Source organism: Siniperca chuatsi, linkage group LG21 (assembly GCF_020085105.1).
Source record: "Siniperca chuatsi isolate FFG_IHB_CAS linkage group LG21, ASM2008510v1, whole genome shotgun sequence".
NCBI classification, from domain to species: Eukaryota; Metazoa; Chordata; class Actinopteri; order Centrarchiformes; family Sinipercidae; genus Siniperca; species Siniperca chuatsi.
Genome location: NC_058062.1, coordinates 16,782,355 through 16,804,137, shown reverse-complemented (window position 1 = coordinate 16,804,137; position 21,783 = coordinate 16,782,355). Strand labels below are relative to the sequence as shown.

The 21,783-nt window shown below is 38.7% G+C and overlaps 1 protein-coding gene across 11 annotated transcripts in view; it reads right to left on the bottom strand.

The window, feature by feature from the left end:
• The window catches only part of LOC122868597 (meiosis inhibitor protein 1), a 59,167-nt gene that overhangs the window by 19,632 nt on the left and 17,752 nt on the right, over nucleotides 1-21,783 (bottom strand). For 10 of the 11 annotated variants that reach the window (XR_006376151.1, XM_044180699.1, XM_044180706.1 and 7 more), the window contains 13 exons: nucleotides 21,280-21,414; nucleotides 20,053-20,167; nucleotides 19,246-19,337; nucleotides 18,619-18,766; nucleotides 18,089-18,200; nucleotides 15,250-15,310; nucleotides 14,663-14,716; nucleotides 14,486-14,583; nucleotides 7,679-7,859; nucleotides 6,061-6,211; nucleotides 4,984-5,169; nucleotides 4,636-4,767; nucleotides 4,242-4,431 (listed from right to left, as the gene is read on the bottom strand). Coding sequence is in view for 10 of the 11 variants with exons in the window: in XM_044180699.1 (XP_044036634.1) it covers nucleotides 4,242-4,431; nucleotides 4,636-4,767; nucleotides 4,984-5,169; nucleotides 6,061-6,211; nucleotides 7,679-7,859; nucleotides 14,486-14,583; nucleotides 14,663-14,716; nucleotides 15,250-15,310; nucleotides 18,089-18,200; nucleotides 18,619-18,766; nucleotides 19,246-19,337; nucleotides 20,053-20,167; nucleotides 21,280-21,414 (1,655 nt within the window). In the remaining variant the exon portion in view is untranslated. The remainder of the gene's footprint in view (nucleotides 1-4,241; nucleotides 4,432-4,635; nucleotides 4,768-4,983; nucleotides 5,170-6,060; nucleotides 6,212-7,678; nucleotides 7,860-14,485; nucleotides 14,584-14,662; nucleotides 14,717-15,249; nucleotides 15,311-18,088; nucleotides 18,201-18,618; nucleotides 18,767-19,245; nucleotides 19,338-20,052; nucleotides 20,168-21,279; nucleotides 21,415-21,783) is intronic. The other variant, XM_044180701.1, reaches the window with a different exon arrangement.

The following is a 21,783-nucleotide window of genomic DNA, read 5'->3' as shown; positions in this document are numbered from 1 at the left end:
GGATAACATTAAAATGTCTCCCCTTAGGATGCAGCCACATTAGAGGCTAATATAAAGTATATATTAATGCAAATTACAGTGGGCTGAACTGGAACACGTGCACAGATAACGGCCTGTAATCCCCACAGGGCCTGGGATGAGCAGAAAGCAGGCAGAGGCTAACCACAGCAACAGTTTCTGAATCCCCAGCTGGCACACTGGTGTTGTGCCCTTCAGCTGTGCTCATTAACCTGGTCAAGTATACAGACATAATAACACCATCTGGCAGACACCTTCACCAAAAGCACATTATAGCACCAGATATGCATGCACGTAATGCACAGTATGTCGGGGAATTTAACACTTAAACCTGGAAGTGTTCATGCCCTACCTTATTTGGACAAGACAAAATTTGATTTCACAAGAATCAAACACTGAACACCAAAAACATTATCAATGAAAAATGCAAAAATCGAGTAGGGCTGCACAATATGGTAAAAAAATAAAAAATAAAATCATTTTGCGATTATTTAGACAGATACCACGATTGTGATATGATTCACAATTAGTTGGAATGATCATGTTTGAATCACAATTTTCATTTTCACTGAAAAAACTATTAAAATCATGATGATGTGACATTTGTTGGGGTCTGTACCACAAAAACAAGTTTTCTTACACCTGGAGAACAAGGTTTGTAGGCCAGGTCATCTCTGCAGCACTACAGTTCTTCATTATAATTATCTTTTGTCACACATTTTACATTTATCAAAAAAATGCAGCTTCTGCAATTTGGATATTCCACTTGACCATACTGCGATTTCGATAATATTTGGATTAATTGTGCAGCCCTAATTTAGAGCATCTTCACTTACAGATTTGTCGATGTTTTTTAAACTTTTTATGATTTTCAATTTGACAAGTTCTGTCATGGTTTCATCCTCATCCTCAAGAAGAGTTTTGTCTGATTTCTGACGATTCGACAGATTCTGTAGCAGACAGCCAACAGTAGGCAAAGCTGTTCTGTATCTACATGTATAAATGATCTAACAAATAGTGTACATTACCAAGAAAACACAATAGGTTGCAATGGAAGTCGATGTTTGATTTAACCTACCAGTGTCCTCAAAAAATTACACTTCCCCTAGTCTTTGCTTAGTTTATGCTATCTGAATACTGAAATTTAAGACTAATACTATTGAAACAAGGCTGACACAGAACAAGAAGTTTTCCTTACACAAAACCTGTGTATGATAGCAATATTATGCACACTGATACTCTCTAGTGAAACGAAATCAATAATATACGCTTCATTCGGGAGAGCCATCTATATAAACAAGCATCTCCCTTCCTACCGTCTGTACTGACAATGAATGTTGGAAGGATTCGTTTTAACAGAGGACTAATGGTTTTTCCCTTCCAATGTTAATCAGAAGCGACAGTGTTCTGGGAAATGTTTTGCCATTTCAATCCAATTTAAAAACAACCAAGTTTCAGGAGAGACTTTGTGATTACACTTCAGTAAAAACCAAGTTTGTCTGGCAGGACAATTAAAAGAAATAGCATGACCACATGCCACATTTGGTACCGTATATATAAACTAACGATAATGTGAAACTATTATATAGTAGTATTTCAGGACGTGTCCAGCATTCTCTCTTGGTGACCATTGTACTGTCCTTTAGCTCAAATATAAGTTCAGTCCAACATGACCTTCCATGTGTTTGTCCTGTGAAAAGTGTCCTTGAGTATGACGTTTTTGGGAGCATTTTGTTTAATTTGATATTTGACGGAGAGAAACAGAACAATTTGTAGTGACTGAATAGCCATTTATATATATGTGGAGAATTCAACTGTCTCTTAATGTGACCGTAATCAGCCCGCCTTTAATTCTGTCTTTATAATGCAGTGCTATTTAAACAGTTGTTAGAACCATCAGAAAGAAATGGCTGCCAGGGAGAATAGCCTGGCAAACATAAATCGGCACAGGTATTCTTTCAAATGATCCACTATATGAGAATAATTAAACTAAGTGCTTTCCATTATGTTGCAAAAGCACATCGTGCCAAATGGACCTATTAATCCATGCACATTACTTTATAGATGTTTTACTGTTGTGTATAGCAATTGTTATTTTCATATCATAATTCAAATTCCCAATATAATTTGTTGGCCTACTCAGATCAAGTTTGTGGAGTTGAGGATTAATTAATTTGAAAGTTTTGGACGATTTTAAAGAATTCATACCTATAATCTGCATTTCAATATACAAATGAAACACTGAAAGCCTGACACATACAAACACAAACACACATTTAAACACATTAATTACGAATTTCTGTAAGTTTACTTGAAGCATTTTACTTGTATACTTTTGGTATGCCATATTTTATTTATTGCCACCATTTTCCTGCTGCTGGGAGGAGGATGCAAGTGGTGTCCACTGCCCTCAGCCTCTTCTTTTTACCTGCCAGCGATGTGCTTGGGCCAGAGCCAAGCCAGAGGTCCAAACTCCAAAAAGTATCAAGTAGCAAAAATAGCACTTAACACTCAATATTTAAATATATATGAATATTGATGAATATTTAATTCATCTATTCATTAAGTTTATACTGTATGACACATTGGCATTATTTAGTGGAAAATTGGTATCTTAGGTATCAAAAAGTTTGAACACTGAGCCCTAGGTATTTTAGTCTCCACAGCAATTTTGTGAATTGAGGTGTAAATTGTTTTCTTGCAATGTTTTGGTCTCATCAAATTTTTGTTCTTTGGCATGTGAGGTACACTATGTGGTGGGAATTCTGTGGAGACATTTATCAACAAATAGCTTTTCTTAATCAAAAATAACTTTTAAGTGAATATGAAGAGGTGGGCATCTGAGACCAAATAGCCCAGGTGTGGCTGCTGCTGCTGGCTGTTTATTAAGCTGATATTTAATTGAGTAACTCTTTCAGTGTTTGCTGTGTAGTGAGAAAAGGACTATCATGGTACATTTGTTCTATTACGTCTCACAGTGTAGGAGCCCTCTGGGTAAACCTGTGAGTGCATGTATATGTGTTGTTTTGTGTGTATGTGTACTATGTGGATGAGCTTGTACTGAGCAGGGAAGAGACAATTTCATCCAAAGCCTTAATTTCCTAAACAAATATTTTAATATGTACGACTGAGGCAGAAAAACACCCAAGAAGAAAACAAAACACTGTCTGCCGCAGTGTAAACAGCAACATTTACCTCAATCTATCAACTGTAATTAACTGTATATGTGCTTTAATGAGATATAAATGGACGTCAAACCAAATCAGTGGCCTTAATCTTGATATATGATCGTGAATGGTGACTGCTGTAGAAAATCTTTGCAAAAATGGGTGATATTCTTTTGTGCAAAGAACTAAATGTATTACTGCAGTGGTGGATTCTGTAGCCCTAAAAGTCAGAAGTTAATAAGGTATTAGCATGAGCATTCCTGTGTCTAAATTTGTCCTCAGTGTATGACTAAGCTGAGAGGTTTGAACTGACAATTTAGAACTGATGATATATTTTAGGTAGAATGAGGAAAGTTAATTCCTTTAAGGGTGCAATGTGTCAGCACAGTAGAGGCCAGTAAGACAACAGTGTAGGTTTCAATGTCAAAAGACAAAAAATAATTGACAGGAGGTTACCTAATTACACTGACCAAAGGTGGTCAGTGTAATTATGCATTTATGTGTGCATGCATTGGTAATGTGGTACTTGATTTTATATAGTTGTGATCAGGTCCAACAATGCAGAGGGTGTGTTTCAGTCTACTTAAAGAATGCTTTGTTATCAAAAGCTGGGATCACACATAATATATTCAAAACTCCCTGATTGAGGCACATTCATTTCAAATGAAAGAATCCATTACTGCTTCATCACTGCATTGCAGGTGCATGAAGCTGTCAAAAAGATTTTATGCTGTGATTAATCTCTGCATTTCCTATGAATTGCTGAGATTAATAATAAATAATTAATTTAGACTTCTATGAGTAGAAGTCTAAATTAATTACTACCTCTCCATGAAGCTTTCCTGATTTTGAAATTCAACAAATTCTTAAATTGTAACGTTACAGTCAGTGTATCAATGTGTTTAATATCTTCCATTACAGTACATCATGGATAGTTGCATTGGACTCTGCACAGATTTTTGCCTCAAAATAGTTTTTAATTGGAGGTGCAACAGGTACTTGTATAATATGTCTATAAATGTATATACTCTGTTTCTGTGAATGTATGTCTCTTACCCTGTGCAGTGTGTCCCTGTCCAAGCCCATGGCCCATGTTCTCCACACTGAGCCTCTGTAACGCCTGGAGCAGGGCTGGCCTTAGATTGGTACACCAGTCAGCCTCAAAGTCTCTTTGACCACGCAAAAGAACTTCCAGCACCCCCAGGGCTTGCCCTGCCAGGGGGGCCTCCCTGGTGCAAACCATGTCCTGTAGTCATCCAAGCAGACAATCAAACGGAAAGAAAGACACAAGCCTAAAAACAGATTAATTTAGAATATTTTTTTGTACCAAAGACAAATATGTGTTTCCCACAAAGTATGGGATCCAAGTCTTATTACTGTTTCAGGCTTAACAAATACTGTAGTTCTGGCCAACTTCTTAAATCCAAGCTCCTGTTTCTCTGGTTCTCACCAGGAGGGTCAGTATGACAGCTGGGTACTTCTCTATCAGAGTGAGTAGCTCCATGGTTTCTGTGTCTGGCTCCTGATCCTGCCGCTCGTCTGCATGACTTTCTCTCTCTCCTCCCTTCTCCTGTATGTCTGCCTGTACCCAGGAATGAAATCCAGCCACCTTTTCATCAATTTTGATTTTAATTTGTGAGAGTTCAAAGGGAATTAAAAAAAACTTCTTATCTCTAACAGTTACTCTGTTGGAGTAAAATTAATTAGTGCAACTTATTTGAGTGAAACCAGTAAAATGTGTTTTTAAACCAAATCAGCACAATTATTTATTGACGGATATATGTGAGTGTCCGCTTACCATGGCCTGTTCTGCATCTGTGTGCTGTGCTTGCTTGGTCAACCAAAGTTCCAAGACCAGGGGCCCAAATTTCTCTGCTAGCTCCGGATAGCGACAGATGAAGTGGAGGAGTGCAGGATGGTGAATGTAGAGGGAAGAGAAGCTTTGGCAGGAGGAGAGTGCCTTGCTGATGCAGTTAAAAGAAGCCTTGAGTAGGTTGGTAAAGAAAGATTGAAAACGCCTCTCTTTGAAATGAGCATGCACACACAAGTTGAAAAGTTTGCAGTTCTTCACAACCCAAATCTGTGACTGCTTATAAACCCCACTGAGGCAGAGCCCTCAGTCACAGCAGGAAGTCTCCAGTAATCTATTGCTTATTTATATTCATAGTCAACATAATGTATATATTATGACATACTTTCAGAGAAGCTGTAGCACAAAGTTTTGCCATGTAATGTTCTTTGAACTAAAGAGAAGTATATTATTTTGAGAAAATGTTATTTGTTGTGTGTAGCTTTAGAAAAGACTATAGCTATAATTTACATTTTTTGCTGCTGAATCATCTACAGCAGAATATGGATTTTGTATCAAAACATGAATATGAGCTGTCAAGCTTTGATTCTGAGGCCTCCACATTAACAGTTATATATTAAACTGCATAGAACTCTAGCTTGAGTACATGCTGTTCTCTTTCTCTGTGCACAGGAAAAACATCACATTGAACACCTTCATCTTGACGAAATCTTCCTAAATGTTGCATTGCTGGTGGGTAAACCTATCTCAATTAATGTGATTTGAGAATTTTTTTCCCATTGTTAGCATTATTAGGTTGACTCACTTAACAGAAAATAAAATAGAATATTTAAAACTGAGGCAAACTACTTGCCTCAGCCGCCAAAGTGTATTTTGGTAAGCACAGCAAAGAGATAAAAGGTAAACATATATAAATACTAAAATAAGGCAAATCTACAAAATGGTCATGTTCTATAGGGTATGGAGGTTTACTCAAAAGCATAAAAGACAGTTTAAACGTTTCTTGAACTATATTTTGATGCTGATTGTGTTTTGATTTCTGTTCAGTGAACTGATCACAGTTACCCCGTCAAGGTTGGGGCTCTTGTCCTGTGTCATTGCCAGCAGGTAGAGGGCAGAGCGGAGCACAGAGCGAGGCAGGGCACAGCTGCCCTGCTCCTGCACTGAATGCAACAGCCACACCACACTGGAGAACACTGTCTGGTCTGGGAGGAGCCTGTATCATACATACACACACATACGCGCACACACACACACAAACACACACACACATGCACAAAATTATATTATTAATGCAATAGGACTCATGAAACAAGCTTCATGGGGAATGAAAAGGAAATGATCACAGACACACATATACACACACTATAATGATGACATTAATTTAAAATATTAGTACGCATACTGTAGATGTGGCCAAACATTTACATTTGAATGTTTACAAACACACATGTAACTGAATGTCAAACACACCTCAGCAGATACATTCAGTGTGAGGGTAATAAAGTGGACAAACACAAACTCTGTGTGCAAAGCAGACAAAGTGCTCCAGGGGGATGTTGATGTCACAAACTTGCTATCTCTCTTTCTCACGCAAAAATAAACACACACACACACACACACAAACACAGTCAGTTAGAATGTATACCAATGCACGGACATGCACGCATATTCACAGATCTTATTCCTGAGTACACACACGCTGCACACACTCAGCCCTCCCACACTATGTAAATCTCTGGCCACAGCTCCCATTAATCTTGATGAGACCACACAGTGGCAGGGAAAGGCTTTCATCCCCTTCCCCGGGGGGTAATGCATAGCCAAGGTTCCACAGAAGGACAGAATGAACTTTTCAAACAAGCCAACATATCTCTGAGGTCATAAAATATGTACTTAAGAACACCCTCAATGGGCTGCAGTAGTGCCACTGGAGCAGGGAGAGGCTTACAACGACATGCAAAACCAGCTGGGTAATATATTGATATAACTCTGATACTCTGTGATATGACACTAGATATTGTCTGGGATTTTGGTTATTTCAATACTGTGATATAGCTCAAATGTTGTTTTCTGCTCTCAAGGCCTGCATCATAGCAAAGTGGTGCTTTGTGAAGAATTTTTTTCAACAATAAATGTCTCTGTTTTGTCACTATATCCACATTAATAATGTAAGTTTCTCAGGGTTACTTAAGTGTCAAATATCTCTGGAAGCACCTGGACATCTCTAAAATATTTTCAGGTTGTCATTATTGAGGAGATGTAATATTTGATTCTGTCAATATCATCAAGCCATGTTTTATATTGATTCCTGCACAGGTAATACAATGCTACCAAGAGCTACTCAGCAGCCACCAAGCCAGGAAATTAGTTTTTGCAGTGCAAATGGATGCTGCTATAGGAGAACAAAGTCAGTGATGAAGTTGAAATATTTTTTGGTAAATTCCATTTCCACAAAAATACCAGCTCAGAACATGAGAATTTTTCGGCAATCAATTTTAAATTGAACAAAGATTTCCCTGTGTCATTCTCCTTTTTCAACTCTTTGAAATATTGCAACATGATGAATCCCCAGAGTGATTTGTGCATGTCTGAAATGTGGGTAAAATAATGTTTTCTGTTGCTTGATGCTATTCTGTGTAGTCCAGTGGCCAGTTCAGACTGTGTATGTGCGCTGTATTACCTGTCTCCTTGCTGCAGGGAAAGGTGTAGCATTATGAGCAGACAGTACTGAGTGGCCCTTGGTCCTTTATATTCACACAGCTGGAGCCCCGGTACCTCACACAGTAGAGAGGGCCAGTCTGACAGACGACAACACAGAGAGGGAAGGTTGTATAGCAGAAGATTCTCCACCTCCTCAACATCTGCGGGATGAACAAGAAAATAATACAGAAACAGAAAGGAAAAGGGTTTAATAATCAATGCTACAAACAGGAACAGGATAAAGTTATAGAGAGAGGGTGAGAGAGAGAGACAAGAGAAGAAAGAGAAAAGGATGTAGATGAAGGAGAGAGATGGATGGAATCAAGTAAAACACAGCATAAGAGGCCCTGAGGCTTCATTTACAAAGGAGCATTAGTCACCAATTTTTTGTTTACGACTAAAGTCAAGCCAAAGCTAAGGTTTATTAAAAAATCATCTGGGGGCGAAAATGAGTGGGTTTACACTGATTTCACACTTTTCCAATTATCTATGTTCTATCCAAACATAAAGCCAATATCCATCATTAACTAAGCTACGGATGTCATGGATGCTTAAATTAAATTTTTATATCATTCTTTGAAAAGCCATATTATGTAATATAGCAAAGTTAAAGAATGTTTTTTCATAAATGAGGTTCCTAAAGAATAGAAAGACAAGATGAAAAAAGCACGTGGAATGACGGGTTTAGTATGATAGGGAACAGTAAGAAGGAAAGTAAAACTGCAAGGGAGAGACGGATGAAGACGAAAGACAGGAGTGCCAGTGAGATATAGTGCTGAGGAGGCCTTCCACCTTTTCAAGAACTAGAGGACTGAAAGACTATAAAAGGGGGCAAAAGAAATTGATATATGTAAATAAACAATACTGCATAAAATGGTAAGAGAGAAAAAAGACAAAGAAGAGACAAAGGGGAGGGGAGATGTGACGCACAGCAGGGAATTCAGATTTTTTTCTGAAACAGCTAAAAAAGTAAGACTATCTGCACCGTGACGTTGCCTCCATCTCTGGGTTGTCTTTAGGGAACTGGAGAGAGAGAGAGAGCAAGAGGGGGGAGGGAAGGGAAGATCGGGCGAAGGAGAAGAAAATGAGATGCAGCTTATAAAGAACTGAAAGAGAGCAACACAGAAAAGAGAAGGGGAAACAGAAAAGAGGGCTTAAACTAAATAGAGAAAATGATGCTGTGCAATGCAGATTTGGAGAAAAAGAGGTTGATTTAACCTTTAATTGAGGAGTGAGGAAGGAAACAACACCATATGCAGTATATGAATTGCAAGAAAGCAGGAGCAGAGGACGGAAAAGAATGACAAATAAGGCACAGGGAGATGGCAGACAGGGATAGGGGTCACTGATGCATGACTACACAGAGGCTATAAAGCCACAGCAGGGTCTGTAGGGAGAGAGACTACCAATCAGCCAGAGAGGGAAACAAAGTAAAAAAGGGAATGGGAGTTAAAAGTAATACAGACAGAGGATGAAAGATATATATAAACAGGACCCAAAGGGGGAGGTGGCCAACTTGTTGAGGGTTGCAGACCCATGGCAAGACAGAGCAATGTGGTCTAGAGGGGCTACTGTGGAGAAAGAGTAAGAAATAAATGGTATTGTTTAGAAACCAGAGAAAAATGAGGAGAAGGGCACAAGGCACCAATGCAGCCATCATCTCCAGGGAACTGAGGGGAGAGTCGAGAAGAGAGGCAGGGAGAAGAATAGAAGGATGTCTCAAAGGGTCCTGGGAGGGAGAGGAACACAGCAAAGGACAGACAGATGAAGAAGATGAGAAGGGAAATAACAGATGGGAGGAAGATAACAAACAGACCATCAAAGGAGGCTGCAGTGACATGTCGTCTCCTGCTCAGGTTTTGATCAACAGAAAATAATAGAGGACAGAGAAGAGAAGAGAAAAGGAGAGATTCTTTATCAGACAGCTATATACTTAAAGTACAAATGATCAACAAAACACTGACAGAGAGGGTGTACAGAACAAGATGGTAAGGAGAAACAAAAACAACAAAACTAAGATAGGTTTAAACCTGTTTAACACACACAAGTTTAATATAAAGATAAAAATTAACAAGAAAAGTATCTAACATAAAATGGAGTGGTAAAATTCAAGACAAGACCAAAGAGAAATGAGAGAAAGCAAGAGGCTGAAAATGAAACTGAAACAGATAAGAGTGATGAAAGGGAAGATGTTGACAGGCAGAAAAAGGAACAAACTGGAGTCTAGCTCCTCAGAACTCATTATTCACAGCCACAAACACACATAAACAAATACAGAGACAGCATGCATACCAACACGCACACCTACAGACTTGCTTGTACAACATCTCATTACCTCAAAGAAATATTTTACTCAATTCTGGTGTCAATGTCACATCATGTCTCCTGGGAACAGCTGCAGTTTCCAATAAAATATTTTTTACATTTTATTTCAGGGGACGTTACAGTGATGTGGAAAGGGATTAGAAGGGAAATAGCACTGGATTTTAGCATTTGTTTTCACTCTCTTACAACTTCACTTACCTTAAGTTACTTAAGGTATATTCTGCATATTTCATGGTCAAGTGGAGTGAGACTCAGTCATATCAAGTGATGGATCTTTTGTGATAGAGTAATGAATTCATTTAGCAACATATAGCTATACATTAGCTATAGATTTAGGTTACTTTGTGCGGTGGTGTTTCATGTAACATTATCTATGGTAATCTTAGGATATGGCTAGCTAGCTTTAGGTAACCCTTTTCCCCCAATCATTTAATAATTATAGCCCTAATTATAGGCCCTATATTGCAACACTTACCATAAAATTACATCTCAATCATCCTGACACTATAAGACATTAGGTAAATATTTACATTTTAATCCAATCAAAGACTACAGTACAGTAGGGATGCTATTAAAACTCACAGCACTCCACATTAGACAGACAGCTACAGTAAAAGTTGATGTTAGCTAGCATTAGTGTTAGTGTGATGTTGACCTAACATTAGTCGAAGTGTTTTCTTGTTGAAAACAAATCTCATAGCGGATTATAAAAAACAGCTGAGTGCCACACAGCCAACAATGGCTACAGGAAGAAAGGACGACTGTATGATCATATATGCATTTTCAGATTTTTATATTAACGTGAGTACCCTAGCTGTTGAGCTCAATGCAGCTGGCTACTTGGCTAGCTAGCCACAAGTACCTCAGCTAAGTGTCTCATAATAGGGCTAACTTTCGTAGAAAAGGTTTCAGTTGTAGTCATCTGGACACTGTTTTCAGAATCAAGACGTTTCGGCTCCCATCCGGAAGTCATTCTCAATTGTGAAAATGGTCTGAGAACTCAGAAATGTAGGCTACTCTGTGTTGCTTAAGCCCTGCCCTCAGGGAGGAGTCTTCCTGAGGGCTAACGTTAGACTGCTATATGAGATGACACCCTCAATAACAGTCACATTTCTAAACACTATAATGAGCAGATTTACAATAGTTGTGAACTTTAATTTACCTTCAACATGACACATCGGTAATATATTGGAATCTCACGTCCAATCCGTTCTTAAAGAAGAGCAACCGTCTTTTCATTATGTCAGACCCTGGCCCACTTCTAAATCCCCTCAGATGCGCATCTTCGTTATAACTTTACATTGTTTGAGGAAACTATAACGTAACTGGATGCAACCGTCATGCTAACGTAGCTCCTCAGGGACTGAAGCTGTTATAATTTCGACAAGCTAACCAATGACAACACATTAGTTAAGGTTAAGGACTATGGCTGTCGGTAGTTGTTGTTTATTTTGTTTAAATATGCAGAACTGTAATTTTATGGGTTATTGTTGTTCGGATGATTAAGCTAAAATAGCTAATATGTGCTAATGTCAGTGTCCGTTATTTCAACACTAACTGGCAACTACACCACGTGATACCACCATCATTACACTATTGGCTCATAAGCCTTGTTAGAAGCAGGAACCAAATGTCAGAAATCTCACAAAGAGATAAACAAAACATTTAAAATGTTTAAAATGATTAATTCACAATCTTTTTTTTTTTTAAGAAAAAGTGATACTTTTATTCTGCACCTTTTTAAAAGCGCTGTGGATGTTTTTATTAAATATTCATCTACATAAAAATGTCATCAATATAACCTTTAACAACCCTTTTTTAAAATATTATTTACTTTAGTCTCACATAATCAAAAGCAATGCCCTTTAAATTGGAAGTATTATCTGTGCATTGACATTTAAGAGACTTAGCATCAGCTCTTTCACACAGGAACTTAGAATCAGCAAGCCAACACTGGTCAATGTTCAATTCAAGGCCATTTCACACATTCAACATGTGTAGAGTACACACATCTTTCATTCTGAATAGGAAGCTAGAGCTATTATTTAGTGACTTTGCAAACATGTTTCTAAAATGCCATCAACTTGTCTGTTGAATGTGTCAACCAAGCTGGCATTGAGACTTAACTTAAGGGTTAACTTAAGAGAACAGGCATCTCTATTAGGGATTAGGGGTGGGTGGCATACCGGCGTCACGTTCTTCCATGACATGGATTTTGCAAGACCGTCATTACCGTGATAAATGTTTTAGTATATTAAAACTAATGTGCTTTACTGTGGCAGCGATAGCATGCTACTATTTTCCTCGCTAACGCCGACTCTGGTGTTGTGCACATGTGGAAGGTAACATTACAAGCAAAGCTTGCCAACTTCTCTGTTGTTGGCGGCAAAAACCAACACAAAAGTCTTCATCTACTCCACCATCAGAGGAAGTGAAGACCCAGTGGATTAACTTTATTTTTTATGGAAATGTCCCCACAACAACTGGTAAACTTTTATGTGTTCGCTAAGTTAACCATTTTAGTTCGGACTGCTACGAGGGCCAATACAAAGCAGGATTCACTTCAAAACTGAAGCTCGAGGATGGATCGATACCGACTTTAAACTTGGAAGCTGTAAGTTTAACCATTTTCATGTTGCTTCACTGTTTATTTTGCAGGATAGCCTGTTGAACTTTGCGTTAGCATGGTGCGGGGCTATCGTCTATTATCCCACAGGCTGGGACGATGTTGGACTAGCTTATGTTGTAATATTGAGGGACAGTTAATAGAAATTGTGTGAACATTAAGCCTCATTTGAAGCCAATTAAATAAACAGAGTAGTAGGTTGGATGTGAGAAACTGATTTTTCACGTAGCTTTTTGTGGAACTCGACCATGTTATGCCCCAAATGGTTTTCAAACTAACTGGTTTCCCATACGCATTCACGCGTTGTGTTCACCTAACAGCAGATTACAATTCTTTTTTGGTAGGTGGCTGTGATGTAGTGATCACTTATACAATCATATTCACCACAGTAGATATGAGATGCAACTTGAAAATCGTCAGTAATATGTTTGCGAATTTGTGACGAATCTGGTGACAGTCAGACCACAAGTGCTGCTGTGTGTGTGTCTGTGGTTGCCATATATAAATGTACTTAATAGATATGTCCCGTGGTAGTACACTCACTATTGCACTTATTTAATATACTTTGGGTTTTCTGCCAGATAAATGCTGTTGAAATGCCTAATCATACCCCTTGTCTAACTCTGAGGATGAATCACATTACATTTACTAATTAACCTACATTATGGGGCAGGCTACTCCTCCCAAAACACATGTAGGCCTATACCTCATTTTCATTCCTATTTGGAGCCAATAAACACATAACATTTTAATAATTTTTTCTTTCTTAAGATATGGTCCCTTACATTGCCAATATGGTGAAAAGAGGTAGAATCATATTTTGAAAGGAGTATCTATTTTATTTTTGTAATACCATCACTGTAAAAAATAAAAAATAGTGTGATGTAAATTTTAGGTCATATCGGCCACTCCCATGAGATGATTATTTAATGTTATTGATGTTCAAAGTCAACTTAAAGAGAAAAGCGAGAAAGAGGGAGTGAGCAGAGCGGGCAAGAGAGAGAGAGATAGCATGCAACAAAAAGAAATTGAACATAAACTGAAATGTAACTATTTACTTTTTTAGTGTCATAATTTTGTCAGTTTATGCCAATGATTCTAGAAAAATAAACAGGAACATTTTTGCTCCACACATTCTGAGGATTCATTAAATAAATGCCTAATAAATGTCACATAAAGTCAGCTTGATTTAGTTTGTTGAATATTACCTTGATCTATCATCATCATTTATTTACTGGGCTTGTTTGTAGTTAAGTTGTTTTACCATTTTGCTTTAATTGGCTCTTAATTACCCAATTCATGTGAAGGGCACCACATGGTTGCTATCTTGTGTAAGTTTTATCAATGCGCTACAGTTGGGGTATCTTTAAATATGTTAAAGTGATTTAAATGCTCTTAATTTAGTACTACCATAGGGGTTTTCCTACATTTACAAATTATCTGCTTAGTTTGCTAAGAGTTATATTTGCCTTTATTGCTTTAAAAGTACATTAATTCATATTCATGTTATTCTTATTTATATTGTTATTTCTCCTTTGTAGACTACACACACACACACACAAACACACCCTTAATCAACCTAACAAGTGTCCTGCGATGGTATAGGTATGCCTTCTGCACGGTCTACAATAAATTCCCTGAACGGTGGATCCTCTCTCCTGTCCTGATTGGACAGCAATCATCTCCATATCTGCAAGTTCTGTTCAGCACTTCAAAAGTCTCAGATAACTGGTAGCATGACATCATTGCTCAGAAGCTGACAGGAACAACAGGGTTTTACTGGTGCTGCATGTAGCTCTGTGAATGGTGCAAGTGTGTGTGCGCGTATTTGCATACCATTCTGGTAGGAGCCAGAAGCAGGGTCTGACTGGGAAAGCAGACACATACTGAGTTTCTGTAGAAAACCACAGCAAGATGCATTCAGATTTGGGTTCCTGAAATGAATACAAAGAAAAGACAGTCAAAAAAGAGCTGTAAAACTGCAGAAATTAGAAGAAGAAAGAATGAGGGCACCTTAAACAGAGCACACATCCTTCACAATGCACGGTCAAAACAGTGAAGAGTGAACTGTGAGACAGAAAACAGGATGTGCCTTGAATTAGTCCTTTCAAATATGAAACACAGGCACGGCATGGTTCAGTTTCATTACAGCTCAGAGCAGGGGGCTCTAAAACCTACTGAGTCAACCACATTTATGACTACACTAACACACACGAACGCACAAACAGAATAACTCTAACACACACACATATACCCACAAAAGCACATATGCTTACATGCACAAAACACAAGAAACAAACACACACAAGCTTTGAAGCTGCAGATCCGTTGCTCTGAGACAGACACACTGCTGAGAAGACTGGCTCATTGGAAAAAGTAGACAGAGTGACTCAGAAATGACAGATGCCTCAGTTGTCTTATCTGTCTCATTGTTCAATGTGCTCCGACAAGGAATGATAATAAGAATTCAACTTTCTGAGCCACCATAGTTTAACACACACAGCTAAACTTTGTAGACAGCAGTGCTATGTTAATTGCTGTGTATATGTGTGTGTGTGTGTGTGTGTGTCCTCAGGTTATCCTGTTACACTGTACAGTACCTGTTTCCTGCACAGAGGAGACCTTTGTGTTCCAGAGCCAGCCTGTAGAAACCAGAGGACGCTGGAGGGAAGAGCAGAATAAAGGAAGGATGAGACAGGAAGAAATGAGGAAGTGGTGAGGGATGGTAATAAAAACACTATTTATACAACACCTTTCAAAACAAAAGTCACACAGTACATCACAGGCAGAAGAGAAACAAAAACATCATAATTAAAGTACACACATAATGTAAGTCAAATTCTAAAACTAAACGAAGAAAGAAGAAGAGGCAAACAAATCTTCAATCTAGTTCTAAGAACAAAAAAAGAGCACGTAACATGCTGAAGAGAGGGGCATAAAAAATCAGTGTTGTAAGCAGGGGTTCGACAATTCAATGATTTAAAAGTACTCAGTAAAAGGAAGGGGCGAGAGAGAGACACCTGTCATCATTAGGACAGAAACCAACCACATGATTCAGTCTCCGTACATGATCTCCAAACCTTCATATTTTAATCCCACATTAGTTTTCAAGCTACATTCCCCCTGATCCTTTGAGGGGGGAGGTAATGGGACAGCAGTCCTATTGTAATTCTGTGTGAAAAAAAGCTAAATTGTAAAGCTGTACTTAATGTCTTTGCTGTTTCAGTGCTGCAGTGAGAGAGAGCACCACTCACTTATTAGAGGGATGTATTAATTTCATAAAGCTACTAACTCACTCTCTTCAGGACCTCTGCCAAGGTACTGCTCAGCCATGTCTGCAGAAAACTGTTAGGTGCTTTGATAACCACTTGCAGCATAAATATAAAACTCAAGTTTCTTTTTAATGCCACTACACTGGCTGCGGCTAGATGCCCAAAGCAACAAGTGTCCTGTCAATAATTAAGGCTCATCATGTGGACTGCCAGCTTTGGACAGATTGCTTAGTTTTCCCCCTACAGTGATAGAAATTTCTTAAAGCCAACATTCCGGCATTTAGTCCTATCTTTGATGAGAGCAGAGTCAACTGTTGGCATTGCTGTTTCTGGCATAATTTTTAACAATAATTTGAGTTTTATAAACATTACCTGACTACAGAAACAGAAAGATTCGGAGGATAACACAATCTGCAAGGCACGGTTGTAAGCAACTGGCAAATCAGCATTAAAACAGCAGGCTTATTTAGAAATATGTTTGGTTAGTATGGTAATGTTTGTATTCGCTAAACAAACAGAGGCCTCCAGTTTCATGAAGGTATGGGCCGGCACTATATGTTGCCAGCAAGACCAGCGGCAGTATGTGTGAAGCCAGCAGTAACAAGACTTAAAAGGTGGGGCTAATTTAAAAACATGAGCTGTGTGCGCTGTCCCTGTACCAGCCATCTCAGTCACGTATATCACGAATCTCATCACAGTTTAACAGAACTTTATCTTTAAATTTTCCTTATATCCATCAGACAAAGTATGTATCTTCAGCTGACAGAAATCTGAAGAGAAACACTTGGTCCATCATCTTAAAATAAGGAAATCTGTCCACTATAAAGTCTAGGTGTCTCCTTTCATTAAGCGGCTTACTTATCAAATTCTAACTCTGTGCGCAGAAAAAAACAACCCCATATCATGTATTTCATAAAAGTAGCAGGAAATGTGTTATATTATTCAACAGGACTATACTAAAAACAAAAGCAAGTCATGAAAATTCACCTAATTTATCATTTCAAGCCCTGTATATTATTGCCATAATATCCATGTCAAAACTTAACAAATCTGGTAGGGTTTGGTGATTTTACAGTGAGCTTAACATACTTTATATTATTGCATGTACATTCTAACGTCAATGTAATATCTTTAAAATATTCCTGAAGTAACTGAAGATACAGTATTTCTCTGTTACCAGTATTGTATTTCATGACTTTTTCCAACTTTACACTAGTCCAGTTGTAGCAAGTCAACAGTGAGTTCATAATATTTTTCTCTTACGTCATCACTATATTACAGGGAGTGTCAGTCTGTCTTATGTAGAGGGCCTCCAGATAACGGAGTAGAGATTGGTCTGCTATTGTGCTAATCAAAGGTGACTAGTTTTGGCAGAATTGTCATTAGGCCATGTTTCCACCAAAGCGTTTTTGACTGAGGCCAGCATATTTTTTGTATTGTTTGCAATATGAGCGTTGTGTATTTACGCTATGCTACAAACACCAGCAGAGTGACGAGGCGCAGAGCGTCTATTTTGTGCTGAGCACTCTGCAGTTTTTTCTGGTTTCAAAGTTGAAAAATGTTCAACTTTGGATAAAATGCTGCGCTCATCACTGTCACGTTTTACCCAGCTGTCCAATCACAGTGGAGGAGGGGCGGGACACATCCTAAATGTAGGCTACAAGTGCTGAATAACGACAACAATGTAGAAAAAATTAATACTGCTGGTCTCTGAGTATCAATGTCTGTACCAGATGACATCCCCAGACTAACACAATATTAATATGAAAGATAAGGCTTAGAGGAACATTTTGTTCGCCATGGGTTTAACAGGTAAGCAGTAGTCAGCTAGAGTCACTTCCGCGGATATTCCGTATCATAGCAACCAAAGTGTCTCAGCTGAAAAAATGCTGTGCGTCCAAAGAGCTCTCAAGCGCTCACAGCTGGGTGTTTTCAGAAGAGTGCCTGGCGTTTTCAGCTGGGAAAAAACGCTTTAGTGGACACACAGCCTAAGATACCAACATCAGGATTGCCACACCCAACTGAGCGATGTGCCAGTGCAAAGGCGAAAAAACACATACCACCAGTTTGCCTTGAAACTAGAAGACAGAATGTATGATAATGAAATCAAATCAAATCAGGTGACACTTGCTGTTGATTTGAGGTTATATAGTGTTACCAAACTCACCTAGCTTATTTGCAAAGACAGGCATGAGAGACGGAAGGAGGGTGAACTGGAAGGATAGGACGGAGTAGAAGTGCTGCAGTATCTGAGCATTGGGTGCACACTCACATATCCTCTACACACACACACACACACACACACACACACACACACACACACACACACACACACACACACACACAGGAAATCAAAGACAATTGACCAAAACACACACTGTAAACTATTTTTTCTTGTCTGATTGATTTTTTTGCCTGAATAGAACCAACAAAATATAACAGAGGTACTGATTGATAGGCTCAAATGTTTATGTGTACACAAAACTAATGAAGACAGAGGCTGTGTGGCAGTGCTCATTTATATAGTCAGAGCACAGTAATCATTGTGTCCTATTCCTCAGGAAAGAGATGTGACAAATTGCAAGATCTCAAGTGTTTGGTTACAAGTGTGTGTGACTGAAAGATAGAAGTTCAAGATTAGGAGATAATGAATCGGATGAGTGCATCTGTGTGTATGTGAGTGCTTCCAGCTCTCACAATCACGGTGGGTATCCAGACGGAGTCACAGCAGCGCAGCAGACATTGACACAGAGACTCCAGTGAGTCCTGAGCATGGCTGTGTTTAGATGGAGCTGTGAACGTGTTCTCCTTCAAAACAGGCTCTGATGCACACTCCTCAGCCAACCTTGGACAGACAAACACACACACACACACACACGCATAAATGCAAATACACCCACTCACATACATACAAAAATGACATGAAGAACAGACACACGCAAGAAATACAGGTACACATGCATACCAAGGATTTCACAAAATTCCCTCATTTACATTTTAGTTGAAAAACTCGGCTCGTGGGCTGAAAATATTAATTTCAATGACTCCACTAATATTCATATTTGGCATATCACAAATTAACATTTGATTCAATACAATACTTGAATCAAGTTGTTTTTTTCTAATTGATATGAGAAAACAAAGCTTTAAGATATAAGGTAGAACTTGTTAAGATGGATATTGTAGGATTGATCATCAAACAATGAAAAAACAACCTAAGACTGAACACTTTGTCTGCACATTAGTGAGTCAGTTTATTCACTTTCGAACTGTCCCAGAGATCCCATTTAACTCCCTGAACATGTGACTGGACAATGTGCTGACCTGCAGGCAGCCTGAAAACAGACCAGGGCCTGGAGCAGAAATCCTTTGGACCTGGAAGCCTGGCTGCTAGAGTCTGACCTCTTCAGACTACCCTGGAGGACAACAGAGAGAGATCGGAGGAAAAACAAAAGAAACAGGATGAGAGAAAAGAGGAGAGAATGAGAGTAGAAGTGAAGCAAAAGACAAGCAAATCCGATCCCATCATATCCCATCACAAAGAAAATTATCATTTTATCAAAGCACATCAGCAAAACAGATTTCCTCAAGGGAATCATTAAAGCTTTATATAAAACAATGACACTTCTCCATTAAGACAGGCACTGAGAAAACCCTGAAGTCCTTATGTGTTTCTTCAGTGAAAGTTCATAGGTCCCACTGACACCTGGTATAAAGCAGAATCTTAATTTTGTATCTGTATTGTGCCTCAAGTGAAATACATTTGTTGTTAAGTTGGAACATGAATACATGCCAACCAGACATATCTTGCTGACAGTCGCTTCACTGTCCCTGTTACAATTGCGACGCTCTAGTTTTCAGAACAGAAGGCAGTAAACAGAAAAAGACATTCATTCCTTCATGGAAGAATGAATTCCCCTTTATTGAAAATGTCAATCACATATGTACTGTGTGACATGTTGCTAGATAGCATCAAAGGTAGATATGTCAGTGTCTTTTTTTAATGGCACTGATAATCACAGAAAAAAACTCTCTGTAGAATCACTACAAGAAGAAAGTCTCAGACAAACAGACACAGACAGTTCTCTTATTTTATATTTGTGGATAAATCGTAAAGCAAAACTAACTCACAGAGCTTCGACGATGAGCAGGAGAGGGTAGGGGCAACTCAGAGAATCTGTTAGTGATGGCCTCTATCAATCCTTCTATTTCCCTGTACTGGACTGGTCTGGACTGGTGATTCAGTCTGGCGAATTCAGAGAGTGGCAGCAGTTTACACACCTGACATTAAGTCACACAACACTGTATGACTGTTTTAAGTAGGTGGGAAGGGAGGGAGGATGGTAAAGGGAAGAGACTTTATTTATCGACAAATAAATGCAGGTCTAAATTAGATGCCAGGTCTGGTTTTATAGAAGTTCGCCTGCTTGAGCTAGTTCTAAGCTGCTTAGATGGCACATACAAATATAAATGTTTAAACTTTTGTTAATATGGACATGCTACAAATCGTTAGATCGGTTAGATTCTCCACAATTCAATCGTTCAGTTAATTTTACGGTTACCACGAGCACCAAAGTATAATTCATTCAGATTTACTGGCATGGTAAACAAACAAAAAAAGTGGTGACTTCCTACCTTTGAAGCGGTCATAAAGTCTGAATATGTGTCCATTCCTTGATTATTTATATTCCTTTAGTCTGTAAGGGTCCACCGATCAAAAGAATCGAAACAGTTTTTCATTAAAATTAATCTAAGCTGAAAAAGGTAGGCAGCCGGTATTTTGGGGCTCTCTCTTTTTATCTCTCTCTGTGCATGAGGTTGGCCTAGATGCGCTGTCTCCCAGAGCTAGATCAAATGAATGATTTGCAAATGATATGTTATTGCCTAATTTTTATACATATACACATATACATACTGTCATGTTCTCCTCATGTGTTATGTAACTTCACTTCACAATTTTGATTGTTTGCCGAATTGTTTGAATTAAAGGCCTGTCCCATATAGATGCCTGTCCCAAATATAGGCAGGTTGAGTTCAGTGACTGAAGCAAATAAAAGCCTGGGCTATTAATTGAAGTTTTATGGTAACTGACTTGGGCAATGTACTTGTTTGCAAGTTCAACTTATTATTATTATTATTATTTATACATCCCTACATTACTAACATAACAGGAACGAGGTACAACACATATAGTGTTAGCACTATATGTGTTGTACCTCGTTCCTCTCCTTCAGGGAACAGAAGTTATAGTCATAACATTTCGATTTCAATAACAAACAATCCTCAGAATATGGCTGTACAAGTGTCCTTGACAATATGTGACTCATTTGCATATCTACCGCGTGTGTTTGTGTATACCTGAACAGGACAGAGACAGCGGAGGCAGCCTGTGTGGCTACCAGCAAGCAGGAGGAGGAGACTCCAGCTACCACAGCCTCTGAAACTGCCACAAACCCTGGAGCACTGGGGAAAAGACGCACACTTGGGGGCTGCCTGTTCACACGCGCACACACACACACACACACACACACACACACGTATACAGCACCACCCCCACATCCCCAAAAAATTACAATGCATTCTTTTGCAGATAAATAAGTGCCATTGTTAAATTGTAGCCTAGCAGCTAGAGGAACAGATCCTAGACTAGACAGAGAAACAGACATCTATGATGAATTCTACTAGAACCACTGTTATAAGCAAATAATTAAATATCAAGACAGTTAAAAATGGTACGGTACTGTGGATCTCCTAGATGAGTCAGTCAGAACTATAACTATAACTGTAACCAAAAGTACAGGGAAAGAGAGCAGCCTTTCGTGAATTTTTGCTGATATGGGTTTTTGACATGGATGTCAATAA